At 40.9% G+C, this 21,182-nt stretch overlaps 2 protein-coding genes across 2 annotated transcripts in view; both read right to left on the bottom strand.

The window, feature by feature from the left end:
• sspo (SCO-spondin) overlaps nucleotides 1–15,401 on the bottom strand; it is a 99,024-nt gene extending 83,623 nt beyond the window's left edge. Inside the window, 18 exon segments of the mRNA XM_055006881.1 lie at nucleotides 288–415; nucleotides 510–712; nucleotides 1,481–1,615; nucleotides 1,940–2,196; nucleotides 2,280–2,374; nucleotides 4,492–4,702; nucleotides 7,449–7,710; nucleotides 8,113–8,278; nucleotides 8,376–8,594; nucleotides 8,776–8,948; nucleotides 11,247–11,400; nucleotides 11,482–11,623; nucleotides 11,718–11,970; nucleotides 13,257–13,413; nucleotides 14,007–14,132; nucleotides 14,364–14,449; nucleotides 14,582–14,740; nucleotides 15,303–15,401. Coding sequence (XP_054862856.1) covers nucleotides 288–415; nucleotides 510–712; nucleotides 1,481–1,615; nucleotides 1,940–2,196; nucleotides 2,280–2,374; nucleotides 4,492–4,702; nucleotides 7,449–7,710; nucleotides 8,113–8,278; nucleotides 8,376–8,594; nucleotides 8,776–8,948; nucleotides 11,247–11,400; nucleotides 11,482–11,623; nucleotides 11,718–11,970; nucleotides 13,257–13,413; nucleotides 14,007–14,132; nucleotides 14,364–14,449; nucleotides 14,582–14,740; nucleotides 15,303–15,396 — 3,020 coding nt within the window. The 5' untranslated portion in view covers nucleotides 15,397–15,401.
• A 162-nt stretch (nucleotides 15,402–15,563) lies between these two features.
• On the bottom strand, nucleotides 15,564–20,869 carry LOC129348050 (SCO-spondin-like). Its single transcript, XM_055007333.1, has 5 exons — nucleotides 20,817–20,869; nucleotides 19,741–19,950; nucleotides 18,722–18,804; nucleotides 16,006–16,176; nucleotides 15,564–15,817 (listed from the first exon to the last, which is right to left on the bottom strand). The coding sequence occupies exons 1-5, from the start codon at nucleotides 20,867–20,869 to the stop codon at nucleotides 15,564–15,566; spliced, it is 771 nt and encodes a 256-aa protein (XP_054863308.1).
• Between the last annotated feature and the right edge of the window lie 313 nt (nucleotides 20,870–21,182).

Raw genomic sequence — 21,182 nt, 5'->3', positions numbered from 1 at the left:
AAACATATCAGTCAGTTAGAGCTCAGGTGACTGGATACAAACGCTATCTATTAACAGTCAGTTTTACTTCTCATGTAATCTTTATTTCCATCTAGTATTTTTTTCCACCAAACCCTAGTTTGAGATGATTGGCTGTGCACAGTTAGTTCCTCAAAACTAAACACACTTGATATTATTTGCAGGATTTCAACACAGCACAATTTAACATTAAAAATATATTTAGTTAAATATATTAAAATTACAGAATACTGTTGGGATACCTTGTGTAGGTTAGTGCTGTCACTCACCCACAAGCATCAAAGACACACCAGTCATAATACTGCTGGAAGGGCACCTCGGGGTGGCACAGGGAGAAGACCTCCTGGGTCAGAACAGCACACCTTTTCCTGGCCCATGTCACTCTGTGGGGGTTCAGCTGAAGAATGTGACAACATGTGAGCGTTAGTGTGTTTATCAGTCTAAACTATTCTTCTGACTGTGTGTGGATGTGTGCACGTCACTGAACTCACAGCACAGGGGTCTCGAAGGTCCTGGTTGGCCACATCAGGGCAGGAGGGGCTGACCTTCCAGGAGTTTCCAAACAGCTCAGCTGTAGACTCTACGATTCCTTGCCGTGTTGTGAAGTCATTCTCTGTGTCCCCATCAAAGTTACCGCACAGACCCCCAACCCGACCCCGCAGGTGGGCCGCCAAACGCACATACACTCGCATACCTGAGGAGAATATGTGGAATGACAACAACATTATCTACATCAATATATTAACAACTCAGAGAGTGCAGTACTCCGCCAAGGCTGAACATTCCTCAATTTGTGTATTCAGAAATCATATGGTGTATTCAACAATCCGACAATTTAATATAGATCTATCCACAAACTAAATAAATACATAAAAAATCACCTTGCGCTGAGCATAAGCGTGTGTTGTGCATGTGTATATTAGGTATGGATATCGAATTGTGTGACCGAAATATGTAGCAGACGGCGGGAATTGATGCAGGCAGCTGACGCAGTGTTCACCTGTCATGGTTACAATGACGCTGTGCCACTATCTGGCAATGATACAGAAATCTTTAACCAATTTGTGGATCCAGACTATAAGCCGCATCACTGCCAAAATCTAATCACTTGGTCCTTGTGTCGTTTCTGACCTTCCCTGAAAATTTCATCCAAATCCTTTAGTCTGTTTTTGAGTGATGTTGCTAACAGACAAACAGATTTACAGAAGGACAAACATATGTCGATCATCACATAACTCTGCCGTGTTCCTTGGTGTAGTAAATATTTGTATACTATGTATATATACACAATAATAACAGATAAAGTTTGTGTAAAAATGACAAAATGTATAAAAACATTAGACTTTTGGCAATAATATTTTTTAAAAATCATATTTGCCCTGATTCACAGGAACAACAAATAACAGACTGCAGCATTCCAGGTTTGAATGAGAGGTTTCAGAAGGGGAAACATGGATCCTACCTCCATCCCACAGCAGAGTGACTCCAAGCCGGGAGGACAGGGATACAAACAGGCCTACTTTTTCCAGCGTCAGACCACTGCCACTGTAGGACTTTGGTAGTGTAACTGGCATCCCATTCACTGTCACAGCTTTACCTAAATGTCAGATGAAACAGTTTCCCTCAAGCATCCCACACAACAGATTTAGTCTCACCATTTGGAGAAAGCAGGAATGGAACCCCAAAGTCACACTAAATTTGAATTTTGGTGAGCAATGTGTAATAAAAACAATGTCTTCCTCTAGCCCACGCAGGTATTTGAACCATCTTAAACCATGGTAGTCATAGGATTCAGACTTTTCAATTAAAATGTCACAAAAACAATCTCTCTAATCTACCGTTTCACCATTTTATAATGCAGTTTGTGCCTGTGCACCCTAACTTGTGATCATTCAGGCTCAGCTTTCCTCATCCCTCCTACCTCTCAGCAGGTGTATGACGGTGTTTCCCAGGCTGAGGGTGACTGACTTTGTGCAGGTGACCCCAGTGCTCCCACATGGCACATTCTCTGCCGTGACGCTAAATAAACCACTGGTCTCCCTCGCCAGCACATACTGGCAGTCACCCAAGAAGGAGTAGCAGCGGCCATCAAACGTCACATAGTGTGGATCACCGGTTGCAACACAAACACCAACACAGACAGACTGGCTGCAGTGCCAGCGACGCTCTTTACACACACTGCAGGAAAAAATTATGTAGATTTGAGATAAAAATGTGAAACGTACAGAATTATAATGCAATCACACAACTCAATCCATTACCATGTGTTACAGTCTTTAGTGATGGTGTCATTACTATAATAAAGTCGACCATTATGATGACAGGGGCACTCATCCGGCAGAACACAGCGATCACCCTGAAGTACAGCGGAGAAGACAAAATAAGTAAAGATCTAGGTGTATGGATTCATGACTGCAGACCAGAGCCCACCAAAGCTGTTCAGACAGTTTGTGTCTCTGACACTGCAACAGTAAAGTACAATTTAATTTACTGGTAGAGCATTAAAAAACAAAACAGCAACTTGTCTTTCCACAGCAGCACAATTATTATAACTAAATGACTATAGTTAGTATCAGTGGCACCACTCTCTACTAAACAACCAGACCCTACTGTATGAACTATCGATAGTGTGGTCAGGCAAAACCGCAGCACCCAACCCCTCAACCTCGCTGGACAGCAAATCCAAACTGAAGCTCTGGTCAAAACATTAAGTATCATAACAGGATCATGTCTTATCTGTTGTTAGTAACAGTCTCTCTACTGGGTTGTTACCCTTTAGATTAGATAAATTAGATGATTATCAGGCATACACCAATCATCCACAACAATAAAACCACCAGTCTTATACTCCGTAAGTCTCCCTCAGATCACCAAACCGCTCTGAATCATAGGGACATGAAGACAGAATCCCTGTGGATGTACTATGTTATCTGGCTCCTCAACAATCCTGTTGGTCCTGTGAGTTACATGGTGGGGCCTCCTTGAATCACATGAATGCTTAATCCTACAGAGATCTGAGAAGTTTGGATGCTGGATGAACACCTTTTTTGTGTTCCCCGAGTCATTTCCTCCAGTCAGTTTCTAGGTGGATGATATCTGACAAAGTAACCTATACACAAAAGTCAGGACCTAAGGTTTTCCAGAAGAACAAGTCGATGTTGTTCACTTCCCCTGTTGGGGGTTTTAATGTTGTGGCTTTTGGTATTGGTGGTGAAAGGTTTCCTGTGACTGAAGTACTGCGTGAAGACACATTCATATATTTGGCTGTAATCATTGTCTTCCAGTACCACTGTAACAAAAGCTTTTATAATTTATTTTATTTACTGTTTCATAATTACTAAAAACAGAAAAGTTGAGTAATGGCAAAGTTACCACTGAAGCTAAAGGTAGCCCCACCATGATTTTCTTCAATGCAAAACTTGAAAGATGTTTGTAACAGAACAGGCAATCAGTAAAAGTGGAGGTCTAGGGCTACATTAAAACTGAAGTGTAACATAAGCTAGCAGCAAGAAAGTATTAGGTTAGCCTAGCTCCATCCAAAAATGACACTACGTTTCACTCCAAAAACCTTAACGCAATACTAGCGTGGCGGCACTTAAAGCTGCTCTGAAAACAAAGTATTTTCAGTATCAACAAAACTTTTCTCTAAAATCAAGGTGTGGCTTATTTATGACCCAAGAGTAGTCACCAACTATGTAGTTAGTTTTATCTCCAGCCATAGGGCTCGTTGTAACATTAAGCTAGCGCCTCTTCCATCTTAGCATCTTTACACTTTTTGTTTTGGTTTTACACCCACAACTTGTCTGTTCTGGTTCAGTCTCACTGCTCTTTCAACCTCTTATTTTCACAGAAACAGCTCTAAGAAGCCAACAGTAAGCTAACATACCTGTAGCATCCAAATGTGGCACCGACAATATTAGCAGGTAATGCTATCTGGTGGTGCAGTTAGCTGTCATGGAGCCAGGTGTTGGAGACTGAAACTAAGATTAAATGAAAGGAAATACTGGACTGTTTGTTTAGTAAGGTTCTAATGATCATAAATATGCATTTCACAGTGTCTTTATTAAGATACAACAAGAAAATATGGGAAATACAGACACAGTAATAAAAACACCACACATATTGTGGCAAAATGACTCCTAAAGGCTAGAGTCAATATTTCATTAATAATTTATTATTGTTGTTGTTATTGTTGTTGTTATGAAAGACAGACATAGAGAGACGTGACACCACATGTGAAATTATCACGTCAATAATGGCTGTAGTGCATTTAGTTTGATAATTTGCAGGTGCATTCTGTATCTTACAAATTATGACTAGAATTGGGGGGAAAAATGTCTTCTGCTTTGTTATCTATGATGGGTAAAATATCTGCTCTGACAAAGGCCTGTACTTTCAACGTCTCATATATCCACTAGGACACCCTTCATCCTTAATCCATTCAGAAAACATGAACTTTGAGTGTTCACCTACTAGCAAGACAGCTCCCTGAGGACAGACGCAGCCAGACAGTGGCTCCCTGCAGCTGGATTGTGGGACGCTGGAGGCCTGCTGCTGGCCAGGAGGGTCCAGGCTGGAGCAGGTGAGCAGGCAGGAGCGTGGAGAGTAGACCAGAGATCCAGGACACCGGTTCACCTCTTCACAGTGCTCCTGAGTGCAGTTAAAGAGCCCCTGTTCACACACACTGTACAGGGGAGAGAGGAGAAAGTTCTTTGGTGTTCACATCTACTGAAAGACATTCATTCTAAATTCATTGTTGCTGATAGATAGGGACTACTAAAAATTATTTGACATTTGCAGTTTAATGAGTATGATTCAGTACTCAATAAATAACACAAAGTGGAACTAAATGTGGTCAAGTGGAAGTTGTCCCAGAAATTATAGAAGTTTATTGTGCAAGTGTGCCCTTGACATTAAATATCTGTTTTACTATGCATCAATAAACTCTCACTTCATTATAACTAAGTTGTAAACAGTGACTGTAATATGTTTAATAATTAGCCAAATTTCATGTTTCCTCAATAACAAGTAACCAGGTCAGTAAGTGAATAGATATCAGCAGCACAAAGGAGAGTGCACCAACATGTACACATGCTATAAAAACAGAAATTAATCTGTAACTTTTTAGTACTACTGTGACTGTTCAGCCTCAGTCATTAATGCAATAAAGCAGTGTGTGTGTGTGTGTGTGTGTGTGTGTGTGTGTGTGTGTGTGTGTGTGTGTATATATATAGATATATATATATATCCTGTGGAAACGTGAATATGCAGGGCTGCGTTATTTTATCTGATTCCATTTTGTTGTTTTTCACATTAAAGGATTTTACTGGCCCCACCAGTAAAATCACAGCATAACCCATAACCACAACTCCAACTTTTCCCCTTTTAGTTCCAAAAAGTACATTCTGAAAATGTTCACATTTAATGAACTGTCTTTTTACAAAACATTATGAACCTGAAATTCCTGATTGAAAACAAGTTCAATTTCAATAGTGGCCTATTATGCCGCAGTTCATCATTTACACATGCATTGTAAATGCCAGATCACAGTTTATCTACAAAAACACAAAACATTCAGTCACAGGTATCTGGAACTGAACAATCTAGTATTTTACTTTATGATCAGAACAACTTGTCAAGGTCTAGAAATTATTTTAAACTTACAGTTTTACAAATATACAATTTACAGTTAATGTGGTTGTAATTTTTATCCTTTGTAAAGTCGTCCCGCGGGCCGAAATGAATCATCTGGCGGGCCGGTTTGGGCCCGCGGGCCGCATGTTGGACATCACTGGTAAAAAATAATCGGAGTAGATGAGCTGAGTACGTGACATGATCAAGTACGCTGGTGTTCTGCACATTAATGATGTGTTTTCCCGTTCTCGGGAGTCTGTACTTCCGAGTCCCAACGGCCGGCGCAATTTCAGTATTGTTGCACGCCGCAAAAAACAGGCCGACGTTAAAACAATAGTTCAGCTAATTAGTTCCGTGTAGACGGACCGTTTCCTCCCAGTCACTCGCGCCCCCCTTGGCATGCCGCTGCGCCCCCACAGGGGGGCGCGCCCCACTATTTGGGAAACACTGACATAAATCACTTCAACCCGTGCAGTGATGGTCATGTAGTGAAGAAATGCAATGAAATCAACCTATCCTGTGTTAGGAAGCAGGAACATAGAGCGATTTCATCAGAGCTCTTGCACCACCAGGGACTTTCTTGGAGTAAATCCTCTTATATATATGTGTAGTTTGCAGATTCAGTCATTCAAACACACATTAAACAAGTTGGGATTCAGCCTCATATGTCCATATTCTGCACAGAGTAACTTCATTACACCAAACTCCCCATATTAACAAAGTCATTCAATAAAAATCCCAAATGTCATGACTAAAAAATAAAAAAAACACAATGACCTCCGACCTTCCATATTGTTGTGGAGGAACAAACTGTGGAAGATCACTTTGTGCTTTCCATGTTACACTACTTCAATAAATCTGTATTTTCTGCATTTTCCATACTTCATAACAGTACTTTTAATAATCCTATAGGATCAAAGCTCATTCAAACACACCAGAACCATGAAATGGTGTCAATGTTATATTGTACCTGCATCAAAGCTGCATTCAGACTGAAAATGAAGAAAATATGATTCTTTATCTCTGCTACACCATGATAAAAGTTGCACACAGACAGGTGTAAAAGAGAAAGGGCTGTTTTTATGATGTGCTGTTAAAATATCAGCTACACAACTGGGTCAGAAAGAGGCTGTACTGAAATAATCTCGATCACTTTGTCTCCCATCTGATAAGTTTAGTATCTGAAGATAAAAATGTTGGTGCAGTGATGTTAATGTTTCACAGAAGTGAAATGCTGCTACCATGAGTCAGCAAAAGTGCTGAACCTTTAATAGGAAATAGACTGAGAAGGTTATTTCAAGAACCCATTTACAAACAATATATAGATGTTCAAATTTTGATTTCACCCAACAAAACTCATCTCCAACCAGAGCTCCCCACAGTTCACCAGCTCACCTCTGCTCAGACACTCTACAGCTACTCCAGGCTTGACAATGATAGTTTGTTATACTGAAGTATTTATATTGAAGTATTTTGAACCAGAAATGGATTCTGAAGAAGAATAATGACACACAAAGGAACCCCCTAACATTTGACAAAATTTAATATGGAGTTTTGGGACTGTCATCGCTACATTGCAGTTTAAAGACAGCTCAACTATGGCCCTCACTTCTTATTTTCACTTCTGATATTCCAAGATATAATAAACACTATACAGTCATGTTAATAAGCTCAAAACCAAGAAGTAAAAGTCAGATGGCAAACTGTCGCTGTAGAAAGATTAAGATTTTAGTTAGGGAATAGCTGGCTTCAATAAAAATACTATTTTCTTTCTATAAATCTTCTCTACTACATACCAGGTGTTGCAGCTGTTTTGGACTACAGTCCCAGGTGAATACATCTTGTCTCCTTGCACACAGGGGCACAAAGCGATGGGCACGCACTGGCCCTGGTGGTCCTGTACCAGTCCTAGTGGGCACTGGCAACCTGGAACACACATTCTGTGACTGATTCCACCACCGCTGTCATCGCAGGTCCAGCCTTGTCGCAGGTCTGAGCAGGAGCCGCCACAGACCCGACCACACTCCTGGTACATTTGACCCCCCAAACACTGGACCGCTGAGGAGAGGAGAGGGAGGGGCTTTCAGCTCATGCTTTTTCTTTAGATTTGCTTGCTTAATGAAGAAGACCAGCTTAGTACAAACACATTTGCAGCTTAAAAACTAAGGAATAAGAACATCTGGCTCTGAGCTTGAAGAGGATGTAACATCTTTGAAATCATGAACATCAAATCCAAAGGCAGTCACAAATCATCAGTGTTAAGGGTCAATGCTAAGCTGCTGTGAATTCCTGAAATGTCCCTTTGGACCAGTTGTGTCTATTCTTTACCTGACAGATGAAAGACCTAAAAAAATAAACCATCAAATTCATGAGACAGAGTCTAACTTGGAGTCTATTGCTCTGTACTGAAAAAGACAGACAGGTACAGTTCATGAATGGCGTTATGGCGTCCCCACTCACGGCAGAAGGTGTGGTTGCGCCAGTGGACCTTGACGCCTTCCTGAGCACAGTGTCGGGCGTAAGCAGTGAGGACGGTGCAGTGGCAGATCGTCTGTGAAGCACAGCCACAAACCTCTGATAGGCAGAGACGGAAATAAGGCTCCCTCTCCACCACGTCATGACACCCCTACAGGAACAGAGAGAGAGGGGCATGTGTGAACAAAAGAGAGGCACAAACATGAACTCCCTTCTAAGACATCAGGAGATGTTCCATACATACTGACCTGAAACACAGGGCTGTGAATGATGGTGCACACTGTCTCTGCATAGTGTCTCCTCTGGGTGTAGGTGGAGCAGGGTTCAGGGGGAGCACCTCCAGGCAGAGTGCAGCGTTCTGTTGTGAATTTCCTTGCAAAGGATGACACACTGTTCTCCACATCTCCCTCTGGGGTGGTAAAGTCATCATGCTGGTTCCACGTCAGCGTCCCACACAGACCACGCACCTTGAATATACCGTAAACACTCATCACAAGAACAGAAGAACAATCCATGCTATAGGTTTGCTTAATGGTGGTCATTTTAGAATCTAAGACAGTGTATCTTATACTGAAATCACTTTGGGAACCAAAATGGAAAAGTTGATCCAATTAGGGGTGAAATCATAGCAGCAGATGTGAAAGTCACCTTGTTCGCAAAGCCAGGCTGCAGCGTTATGAGGGCCAACGGTCCTTCTAGATACCAAAGAATCTGGGCTCCAAATGTCTGGATGAGGAGAAATGTAGAAGAGGCTCGACGCACAACCAGGTCCCCTGACACCACAGGCAGCGTCTCCCTCTGGTTATTCAGCGTCACTGCACCTGGAGGTAACAATATCAACTGTAAGACAACATATTCAAAATGAAGAATGGTCGGATTATGTAGACTGTATATGAAAAACACGGATGAAGCATCTGAGTCTGAAAAATGAAACCACCGTGGAAGTGACTTAAATCTGCATTTCATTCTAATGGCCAGTGGGTGGCGATCCCTCTGGTTGCACATAGAAATCCAATCGTATACAAGTCAAGGGAAAAATGACTTGCTAGCTCACTGAACTTTTTCCTAAAGAGTTTATGAGTTCATCTCCCTCACTAGAGCATGATGTTCATGATGTAAATGAAACTTCCATTTAGAGTGAAGTAGACGATAAGGCAGGGTATGTTTGGACTGACAGGCCGATTCTGTATTAGCCTGCTTGAGTTCTCAGTCAGGTCCACCCCTCGCTCCATACATCTGGTTTACAAAAGAACAATATGGCAACGTCCAAACTTCCAAACATTTCAGGGAAGTACTCTATAAACCAATGGATGAGGTCACAGAAAAAGCAACAGAATACATTTTTTGATATTGTACGTTGACCTCTGGATTAGATTTAAAGTAGCATTAATTTTTTTACTTCTGTTTTTCACCATTGGAAGGCAAATAAACTGAAAACATACCTTCAAAATAATATCAGCTTTTGAGGTTGTTATCCACAGAGAGACTTTTTTTCTTTTTAAATGCTCACCTAAAACTACACAAGTGCATGGTTGCACACCAGAAAAAGAAAAACAGATCAGTTTAACATTATAAAGTGAAAAATAATGAAACATATAAAGAAGCTATATTGGCTGAGAATGGAGAAATTGAAGAAAATGAATTATTCACAGGATTTGACTAAATTCTATATCAAGTTTTGCTATCTTTGAGACATGGTGAGATTCTGTTGTTACAGATAATATTATGGTAAATCACGTATTCATGGAGACTTTTGAGCCCCTCCAGATGATTAGTGACAAATGATGCTATCTCCATATTAGGGCTGGGCGATAAATCGATTTTATCGATTAATTCGAGTTTGTACTTAATGTCGATTTGTTTTAATGAAAATCGATTTTCTCATCAACATCCGCCACCAACGCCTTCCCGCTGGGCTCCCGTAGTTCAGAGTGCGCGCCCCCCTCCCCCCGCGCTTGATACACAAACAACATGGCGGCGATTGGTGCAGGTCTAAAGGCTCGTGTCCACTAGATGCTATTTTCCCGCACGGCAACGCACCACATCTGAAAATGGCACGGACGGCGGTCACTAGCGAACCACAACATGGTCACATGACAGCAATGAGCAACAGCAGGCCGCTACGTGGTGACGTCACCGAGCTTTCAGCTGGACAGTCCGGCAGACAAGTCGGATAAACACAGCAGCTCGGCCGCAAACTTTCCCTTTTATTTCAAAAAACACGTCAGCGAAAAGTATTTCTGAAAGCATTTGAAACGAGAAATAATCTGCAGCAGCTAAATCTGTCCTCGTTTTAGGTAACTGACGCCTAGTTTAGAAGTTTAAAGACAGTTTCACGATGCGTGGAATCTCCGCACGCCGCATGCAATTTGCATAAAGTAGAAGTCAGTCTACTTTATGCAAATGAACTGCAGCCCTCTCCAGGCAAACACACCGGATCACAGCTGGAAACGCACTGCAACCGGACCAGCATGCCACATGCAGCGCATTTCCAGCTGCGATCCAGTGTGTTTACCCGAAGAGGGCTGCAGCTCAATTGCATAAAGTAGACTGGACTCCGGCCTGCAGAGATTAGGTAGGGGGCAAAAAAAAAATCGGATAAATCGTGAATCGGGATTTTTTGTGAAAAAATAGATTTTTTTTTAGGCCATATCGCCCAGCCCTACTCCATATGGATAGAATAATTCTTTCTTCCTTCTATAGCCACATACAACAGCAGAATTTTATCATATCTCAACCAAAGCATGAAGTAAACTGAATCAAAAGGTGCACAGGGCTCATATTCTTAAAGTGTTAAAACAATAGAAGTTATCAGTTGTTGTATCAGAAAAGGTTTGCTGTCATAATAATGTGAAAATTTCTTGTTATCACATGAAAAGCATCTTGTTATAACACAAAACCTTTCACGTTTTGGAGTATACTGATCTGTTTTTCCTTTTCATGTGTGGCAGTAATATGCTTCCATTCAAAGGAGAAATGCTGTGGAACCTAAAATTAATAAGGTGAGCCAAAAGATGCTAGAAAGCTCCAAACATCTGAGGGGAACAGCAGGCTGGAGCGATTTTCTGTAGGTATGTGAAAGAAACTCTAGATTTAGACCCATTAACCATCTAACTCACCGGTGTCTGTGATGGTGACTGTGGTACGGAGTGCCGTGACTGATATCTCCTTCACACAGCCCGGTCCTCCTCCTCTTCCTCCTCCTCCTCCTCCTGCTGCTGCTGCACACTCCCCACAGCGAACACTCACCACCAGCTTCCTGTCAACAAAGTCCTAAACACACATCGAGCATAAGGACAAAGTGGCTGACACACAAACACACCTCATATCATACAGAACTGCATTTAGTCTCACCTCCACAGCAGTGAAGGAACAGTCTCCTCCCTGCAGTGAATATCTCTTTCTGTCAAACGTGGTCACCTGCAGAGCCCCCATCAGGGTGCACTGGGCGGCACATTTCTCACCAGTACACTGCCACTGGCCTGCTCTGCACACACTGGGGGGCAAAGTGTGAGAAAGTAAATGCAATGAGAATCAGAGAGAGAAGAATGAAAATGAGATGAAGAAACTCAAACATATCTCCCACTTACCAAGTGTTGCATCTCTGCTGTATCCTGTCCTCTGGCTGGTAGGTGCGTCTGCGATGGAAACAAGGACAGTCGTCTCTTTTCAGACAGAGTCTCTGGTGAAGGTAGAGACCTGGAGGACACTCACAGCCCCCCACACACTCCTCCCTGCACTGGCCCATGACGGCAGCAGGCCCTGGGGGTTGTGGAGATGAACAGCTGGGTGGACAGGAGGACACACAGTCTGAAAACACCTGACCTCTGGGACAGACACGACCTGGAAGGACAGAATAACAATGGAGGAAACAGTTCAAGGTGATTACTGCTGGGTTTGAGTGCATGTTTAGTAATTATTTTCTCTGAAGGAGGATTATTGTTGCAGTTCAGATTATCAGGTTAAGAGAGTCAGCACGTTGATTTTGTTTGCAGACTGCTTTTAAATTGTGGAGGCGTCCTGAGTGTGACTTCAGATGTAGCATTCTGAAAGTGAGGCACAAACTTATCCTGGGCCTGGGACCTTTCTGCATGGAGTTTGCATGTTCTCCTTGTGCATGTGTGGGTTCTCTGGGTACTCCGGCTTCCATCCATCCATCCATCCATCCATCCATCCATCCATCCATCCACCACTTAATCCTTATTAGGGTCATGGGGAGCTGGAGTCTATCCCAGCTGACTGAGGGTGAAGCCAGGCAACACCTGGACAGGTAACGGTCTATCACAGGGCTACACATAGAGACAAACAATCACACTCACGTTCACAACTATGGACAATTTAGAATCACCAATTAACCTCAGCATGTTTTTGGACTGTGGGAGGAAGCTGGAGAACCTGGAGAAAACCCACACATGCACAGGGAGAACATGCAAACTCCATGCATAAAGATCCCGGGAGGGCTGGGACACGAACCCGGGATCTTCCAGCTGCAAGGCAACAGTACTAACCACCGAACCACTGTGCACCCAGTCCAAAAACATGCTGAGGTTAATTAGTGATTCTAAATTGTCTGTAGGTGTGAATATGAGTGTGATTGTTTGTCTCTATGTGTAGCTCTGTGATAGACTGTTACCTGTCCAGATGTCCTGAGCCTTCACTCTAAGTCAGCTGGGATAGACTCCACCCACTACAACCCTAATAAAGATTCAGCAGTATATAGATAATGGATGGATGGGTGGATGAAATCTTACAGTACTTGTGTAATTTGCACTTCATAATGGAACTCAATGTTCACTGTAGTGAATTCTACATGTGAATATCTACAGGAAATAGTGAAACATGCATTACAAGAAAACCAGAAAAGCACAGCACCTTCATTCTATTGCAAATTAAAACTCCACATGAAACACATTCCCCTAGTCAATTAATGTACTTAATTGTTGACTGCATGGTCTAGTCCAACCATTAGCTCATGGTGTTGAATATTAGCTGATGTTAACCAGTATGTTCAAGCATTTACCACAGAATTGTGATTTGTTTGCCACAGGGGTCTCATTTAGGCCTAAAATAAGGAAATCATTTTATAATAACGTCATGTGCAAGTCAGATACCAAACTGCATTTCTTTACCACAGAAGGTGGCTGTCCTCCATGTTAGGATGACGTGTTGCTGGGCACACTCTCGGGCGTAGCTGGCCAAGGTGTCACACACTGCTTCCTTCCTCTCTCTGGGTGGCAGGCTGCAGTACAGGTAAAGACAGGTGTCTATGTAGGCTGCTGGGTCTACCTGAGAGACACAAGTAAACCTATGTCATTTACACAAAAATTATTTTCTCACATGCTTCTACCAGCCGTCATCCCCGTATGCAACAATACAGCAGTGGTAGTGACTTTAATGAGTAGTACTTCACAGTATTGCTTATTTGGGCATTAATTAATGATGATTTTATGGAAACAGTTAACATAAAGGGATGAGGAACATATTCCTGAAAACACAACATGTTTTATAAATAATGATGGACAAGAAAACCAGACTGGGCCAGCCATTCATTCTCTGTCAGTGTAGCATTATGTTAAAAATGTCTTCAACTGTGTTTGCAGACAATGTTATACTAGTTGCTCATCTAATGCTTGTACTTACCTCTTTGGCTGACTGACATTCATGTGCTGTTCAGTGCCTTCCAGACAGCCATGTGAAGTCATTAGTCTTTAAGACAGTTTAATGGCTCACATCAGTTCCCTGTTCTTGGAACTCTAGCAGTAGATGAACCTAGTAAATGTTTAACTATGAGAAGCTCATTGCAGGCTTGGCTTCCAAAGAAATTAGATTAAAGCATCTATTAAAAGTCAGCCAGTAAGAAAACAAGATGGTGATCTGACCCGGGGGTAGCAGTGTGTGAAAGGGGCTTCCAGGAGTCGGTGACACACTGATTCTGCCTGCCAACGGAGGGCCGGGTCTCCTGAGACATCGCAGCTGTGGCCGAGCTCAGCGGCATCACTGCAGCCCTGAGGGAAGCATGGAGCACAGACAGGCTAAATACACCTCACCACTGAACGTTTACACAACTCTGAAACCATTTATCTATACAGTCAGATGGATTGGTGCTTTAGTTTTTATTGTTGGCAGCTGAAATAAATTGATTGCTTTCATTGTGAAACGATAAAGCTCAAATTTGAAGCATCTGTTTAAGAACAATAAGCTATGTTACAGAAAGTAAAAACAATGCAGTGCAGTACTTCGCTGTGCTGGTCCGGTACTTTCCATGAATTGCCAAAGCTGGCAGCATACTGGGACACAGTTCCACCCATCGTGGTGAAATCATCTGGCAGCCAGACACAAAGAGGTCACTGATGTGTGAAACTAATAAAACCTTAAAAAGTTAGGGCCAGCAAAGTATATCAGAGACAAAGGAGACACTAAAAGGATGAGGACATTGTGATTCTGTGTCCCTCACCATCAGCGTCGTTGTTGTAGACTCCACACAGCCCTCTGGTTGCTGCCAGGTGTTCAGCGGTCACCGTCAGGTACACGGTGTTCCCCAGATCAAACTTCACTCGGACCCCCAGACCGCTCTCCACAAACACAAAGTCCCCCAGCCAGTGGACACTCACTCCTGCAAGAAATTAAAAAATAACTCTGAATATAAGCTAATGGCTGCACTGTCTGTTGGACTTTTTACTCGTAGAAACCTCTGTGGCTGGAAAATTATACCAGTGTGATAGTACCCAAACGGCAGTTCCTTGAATGTCCACTTGAGGCTTCCTCCAAAAGAGAATCAATCCCCGTAGAGACACATGTTAAAATGTCTAGCTTTACAGCAGACAAAAAATTGTTTACAACCGGCTACAAAAAATGGTTTTAGCCTGTATTGCGAATACACAAAACAATATTTAGCTTGATAAATATTAAGGCCTGTAAACAGCCACACAAACACCAAGATCTATCTACTTACCTTTGGCTAATACTCACACTGGTCAAATGATGCCATTTAAAATTGAAATTGGTTAAGAAGTAAAACCTTTCTCACATTTTTTCTTAGTTCACTTGGTTCAGAATAGACCAAATACACCAAAAGATACCAAATATATATTGAAGTGGGGATTTCTGCTATCTATTGCATCGTTAATAATATCAAACTGGAAAAGAAGCTTTACTAAAAGCTGAAAATAGCTTACTGTTTTGAAAAAGCGGCTCTCCATTCGGAACATTGAGGTTGTTCAGGGTTAAATTCCTGTGATGAACTGAAACCAAGTCTAGTCCCAGCATCATCCTCAGGGCCTGAAAGCAGAGGGCCACACATACATTAACACACACAGACGTTACACTGATAAGCAAACAAGTCCATCACTACTGTTCTAACAGTCAGCTTTTTATTATTGCACAACAACATATCCTAAAAGTGGAGCTGCACAGTTACAGCTGTGGTTTATTTCCTGCTACTGTATGGCTAAAGGTGGACATGCTACCTTACTGCAGTCTCCTCTCCCGTCACAGACTGTACTGATGTAGACTGCCCATGTGCCGTCAGTAGAGGAAGCCAGCAGGTAGGTGCAGCTACCCTGGAAGTGGAAGTGCTTCCTGTCAAAAGTGCGGTAGTGGACACCACCCCAGGACATGCAGGTAGCTGAGCCCTGAGGGATCCTGGCACTGCCCAGCAGACCACTACGCACCAGAGGGGAGGACTGGGAGTCTGGAGAGGAGAGAGAGAGATCAAATGGGTAAAATATCCCTCATGCATTGTTGTTTTATGAAGGCAGTAATATGACTAAAAGAGAAGATCACATGGACCTTTTGGGAGAGAAAGGGGAAATAAATTCAGTGCAAGTCACAAATGAATACTTGAAAACAGGCGATTCCATCCTCTGTATGTCCTCTAACCTGGAAGGAGGGTGTAGGTGCAGGACAGGCAGGTCTGGTCAGAGGAATTCCTCCAGCTCAGCCCCCACAGAGTGCTGCAGCACTGCTCCATGGGCATCAGAGAGGAGTTATGAACTCCAGGAAAGTCCTCACAGCTCCACGTAGAGAAGCACTGACCACGCACACCTACACCTGAAGACAGGGGACAGAGAAACCGGGAGCTTTTAAAATAAAATAAAACACCTAAGTATAGTCACTGTCTATAAAACCTAAAAGTAGAATGAGAGCTGTGAGCCTCACAGGTTCATAGGTGGTCAGGCTGAGGCCATCACACTTATCAGAGGGACATAGTGTCTCTCTTTTTAGGCAAATAACTAGTCATTGTTTTGGTCACTCATTTTTATAAGTTTCTTATGCAGGCCAGACTGCCGTGTGGAAGCAAATGAGAAGTCATAAATAGTACAGCGACTTCAGCGAACAGGAGTCGCTGAGGGACTGAGATTGGACCTGTTTGTCTGAAAGAAAAGAAGTCACTGAGATTTCCAAAGGATAAATGCAACCTTTCATTAAAGAAAAAAGATAATCAGCTCGTGAGAACGTCCACAAAGTCATAATCAAATGATCAAAGAAAAATAGCGGTCAACAAAAAATACGGCGACCCAGCTCACACCCTCAAATTATGAAAAAAGTCAAGACAGGTGAACAGGTGAGTATATTCGCTTAATTATCCCTCCCATATCCATGTGATCTGCTATCCCTCTATTCAGCATGATAACATAATAATATCATAGCCAAACAAACACAAACAGCATTTAATATGCCCCTTAACCTTATAATAAAACAATAATTCATTCATGGCTCCTACAGGTAGTAGAATTAGCTCAAACACTGAGTAGATATATCCAACAAGTCAGTGAGGGGATGTGCCAGAATTTTCTTCAGTTAAACAAAGAAAAACCTGAAATATTTGTTTTTGGAGCCAAGAAAGAAAGGATAAAGGTTACTGCTCAGCTCCAGTCTCTTACAATGACAAGTACAAATCAAGCTAGAAACCTTGGTGTAGTCATTGACTCAGACCTCAGTTTCAGCAGCCACATTAACCCTTGTGTCATCCTGCAGGTCAAATTGACCCATTTTAAAGTTTGAAAATGTGGGGAAAAAATACATTTTCACAGTGAAACTTTTGAAGTCTACATTTTCAACATTTTTGGGAAATTTTTGAACATGTTTTGGTGGAAAAAAAGTATTGAAAAAAATATTTAAGAACATTCACAAAAAAAATCTAACAAAATCCAGCGAATTTCGCTGGATTTTGGTTGATTTTTTGTTTTGAAGTTTTACTGATATATCTGTAATCACTTTAGATATTTTTAGGATTTTTTTGAAAGATTATCACTCATTTTTTGAAAATATTTGCAAAAATTTTCTTGCCAAATTTGAGGATTTTTTTAAAAATAAAACTTTTAAAGGAAACTTTGAAGGAATTATTGGAATTTTCTTCCTGAAGGTTTTGCAAATTTTCAAAACTTTGGAGAATTTTTTTGCTGAATTTTTGTTTTTTTTTTTTTCAGACAAGAAGCCTGTAAATGAAGACAATAGGAGGGTTAAGACAATCACAAAATCAGCCTACTATCACCTTCAGAATATATCAAGGATTAAAGGACTAATGTCTCAGCAGGATTTAGAAAAACTAGTCCATGCATTTATCTTTAGCAGACTAGACTACTGTAACGGTGTCTTTACAGGACTCCCTAAAAAGTCCATCAGACGACTGTAGCCCATACAGAATGCTGCTGCTTGAGTCCTAACAAGGACCAAAAAAGTAGATCACATCACTCCAGTTCTTAGATCTCTACACTGGCTTCCCGTCTGCCAGAGAATAGATTTTAAAATCCTGCTGATGGTTCATAAAGCACTGAATTGTTTAGGCCCAAAATACATAGCTGATCTGCTGTCACTTTACGAACCATCTAGACATCTGAGGTCATCAGGTCCTGGTCTGTTTTCAGGCCCTAGAGTTAGAACTAAACATGGTGAAGCAGCGTTTACTTATTATGCTCCACATATCTGGAACAAACTCCCCGAAAGCTGTAAGTCCGCTCCAACTCTCACTTCTTTAAATCAAGACTTTTTTGTTTGCCACTGCTTTCCTATTTAAATGCAAATTGCAATTTAAAAAAAAAAATATATATATTTCTAATTTTCCTGTTCTTTTCTATGTGTTATTATATTCAGTACACCCAGCTAGTTGAGACATCACCCTGTGTCCATTCAGCCTTTAGTTTCTTTCTTTTTGCAGTGCTCACTTTGTTCCATTTGTTTCCAGAACTCCTCAAAGCTTGTTTTATTTCTACAGTCTTTAGAATCTAAAGCTACAGCTGAACCTAAGTCGTACACACTTGAACTAATAAAAACAAATGCACTTTTATGCTGTCTATGCACTGTTTAATGACAGTTACCTGAAATATGAAGCACTACATAACCTCTGTAAATATGTATATGTTGGTCAGAACTACCTGGCTGTATGTGGCTGAGCTGCTAAAGTGCATCTCTATGGGAACAACAAACTAGAGGTTAGAGAAAAGGGTCCACAATTTAGTTAGAAAAATAATACTTATTTGATGCAACTCCAGTTTTCTTAGTATGTGTAGCCCTCTAATGGGATTCTCTACTGGTCTGGTCTGTGGTTTCTACCCCTTGGCTCTACCTTACAGTCCATACATTACAGTGAGCTCACCCTCAGAGCAGTGTGGTCCTCCCCAGCCTTCACAGCATGTCCTCACTGTCTTATTCACCATCTGGCTCTCCATCTCTGGGGGTCTGTGATAGACACAGCAACAAGTCAGTACACTGAGAGTATACTGAAAACTTTTTCAACTGCCTACCAATCTCTGTAAACTAACATCTAATCTATGTTTGATCAAATAAGGTTCCATGAATAGAACAACAGTAGAATAAAATATTTTCCTCAGCCACAGTTTTCTTCTCCCAGGGAGGCTGAGCAACACAATCCACTCATAGCTGGAAAAAAATACCTTCAATCCTCTTGTCTGTCTGCCGGTCTAAAAGGAATGCTGCCAGTGATAACCCCATTTAACTTTCAGGAAAGTACATTTTTTTGTTTAAAAAGTTTGCCTGTGAATTTCAGGACCCTACCCTGACACTATAGTTCTTCTTTAATGCAAGTTAAATGGTTTTGGAGGTAAAGTATTCTGTGTGGTGACCACATTGTTTAAAAGTCCTTCTTTGAGCACTGAATGGACCCCTAAAACCCAACGTCCTCCATTGGTTACAGATTTAGACGTTTTAGCCGTGAAAATACTGCCTTGTGCCTTTAAATAGCTTGGATATAAATCTATGCCTTTGCTTCCCTCAGAATTAGTGGATCAATAAAGTTCAGGAATCTCTCTGTACCACCCCTGATCAGAACACAGACTCACCTATGATTGTGTTCAGACTTTGTAGAGCTGCTCTATACAACACAATGACAGGTCATATATGATGGAACTGGGAACTGATTCAGAAGATAGAAAAATAATGACGCGGAAAGCTCCACTTAGTTTGCTTTGGTTTAGTTAATGTTTTATGTATACAAACCTTAAAACTGCCTGACTCTGTGTTTTTGAGTGATCAGAAATACTCAGCCACGGTACTGACTGCTTATTTTCACTCATGAAATATCTTTTTAACTTAAGAAAACCCCAGAAGAAGCTGCCTTTGACAAATCTACAGACAGTTTCTAAACATTTCACTTACTTGTACAGAAAACAGGACACCTTGGGCCCCTGTTGTTTGTAGTAAAGAGCGATGCCATCATCACCACCATGCTTGATCCGCATCCTGTCCACATCCAGCCTCCAGCCCTGGGTGTTGTACTGATACACCTCAGAACAGCTCACTTCTAACTGCAGACGGGGAGACAGGACTCTCTGCACTCGTTCCTCCAGAGTGTGTTCACACCAGTGTCTGGAACACGACACATAGACTGATTTAACAATGATCATTTGGTTTTGAAAATGAAACTGGACTTGTAAAAGGATCCTAATAAAAGTTCAGCACTGTAATTTAAAAGCAGCACATCCTTGGATGTTTGATATGTCACAAAAAAAGAGTCCACTCTGATTACAAGTTTATTGAAAACTGCTTGAACACAAATGATTAATTTATTCCAGAAGGTTCTGAATACACCTGAGGGTGACTGGAAACTTCCATCTGTTCCACAACACTTTTAAATGACACAATTCATGTGTTGGAACACAATTCTATGTAGATTTCACTAAAGTTTATTAAATTCTAAGTGCTAGAAAATTAGCAATGGGCAAAAGACAGACAATTGTGGTAGATTTAGTCAATGCAATGCAATAATACAATATAATATAATATAATATGATATAATATAATACAATATAATATAATATAATATAATATAATATAATATAATATAATATAATATAATATAATATAATATAATATAATATAATATAATATAATATAATATAATATAATATAATGTAATATAATATAATATAATATAATATAATATAATCATTGCTCTTATATAGCATACAGTTGATATAAAAGTGTCTTGCTGAATAAAAAAAATGTAATAATTTAGAACAGAAAAACAGCAACGTTTGGCTTTTACTTTAAATATGTACTGTAAGGAATATTTCTAATGAGAGAAATATGTCAGTGGGTTTGCGCAATAAATAATCACTGGAGAAGCAGTATTTTTCAGAGTTTATCAGAGTTTTCATGACTTGAACCAGGGTTATTATGAACTGTGATCCCTGCAGTGTATTTAGATGAATAATACTCATCATAATACTCACCCTGTTCCCATCACTGTCTGCAGACCCAGCAGAGTCAGTATTAGAGCCTCCATCACTCTCTCCTTAGTATTTGTGTTTAAATTTCCTGGTAAAAGATAAGCAACTTTTTAATATATTTTTAAAGTAATTTTAATTGAAATCATAATGTCAGTTTTAAATGCACTTTAAATGCAACTTGTCTTTGGAGGAAATCCAATAAAAGTGAGACAGGTTTAACAGTCTAAAAGAAGATTAATTATAATGCATTATTATTGTGAGGGATCAAATCAGCTCATGTTGAATTCTTGAATTTGTACAATTTAATAATCCTATCTTCCTCCTATTAACAAAGGGTGCACCTACCTTTGCTTTGTTTCTGTGTTGTTT

Source organism: Amphiprion ocellaris, chromosome 22 (assembly GCF_022539595.1).
Source record: "Amphiprion ocellaris isolate individual 3 ecotype Okinawa chromosome 22, ASM2253959v1, whole genome shotgun sequence".
Taxonomy (NCBI): Eukaryota; Metazoa; Chordata; class Actinopteri; family Pomacentridae; genus Amphiprion; species Amphiprion ocellaris.
Note: the sequence above shows the minus strand (reverse complement) of the source record. Positions and strands in the feature narration are given on the sequence as shown.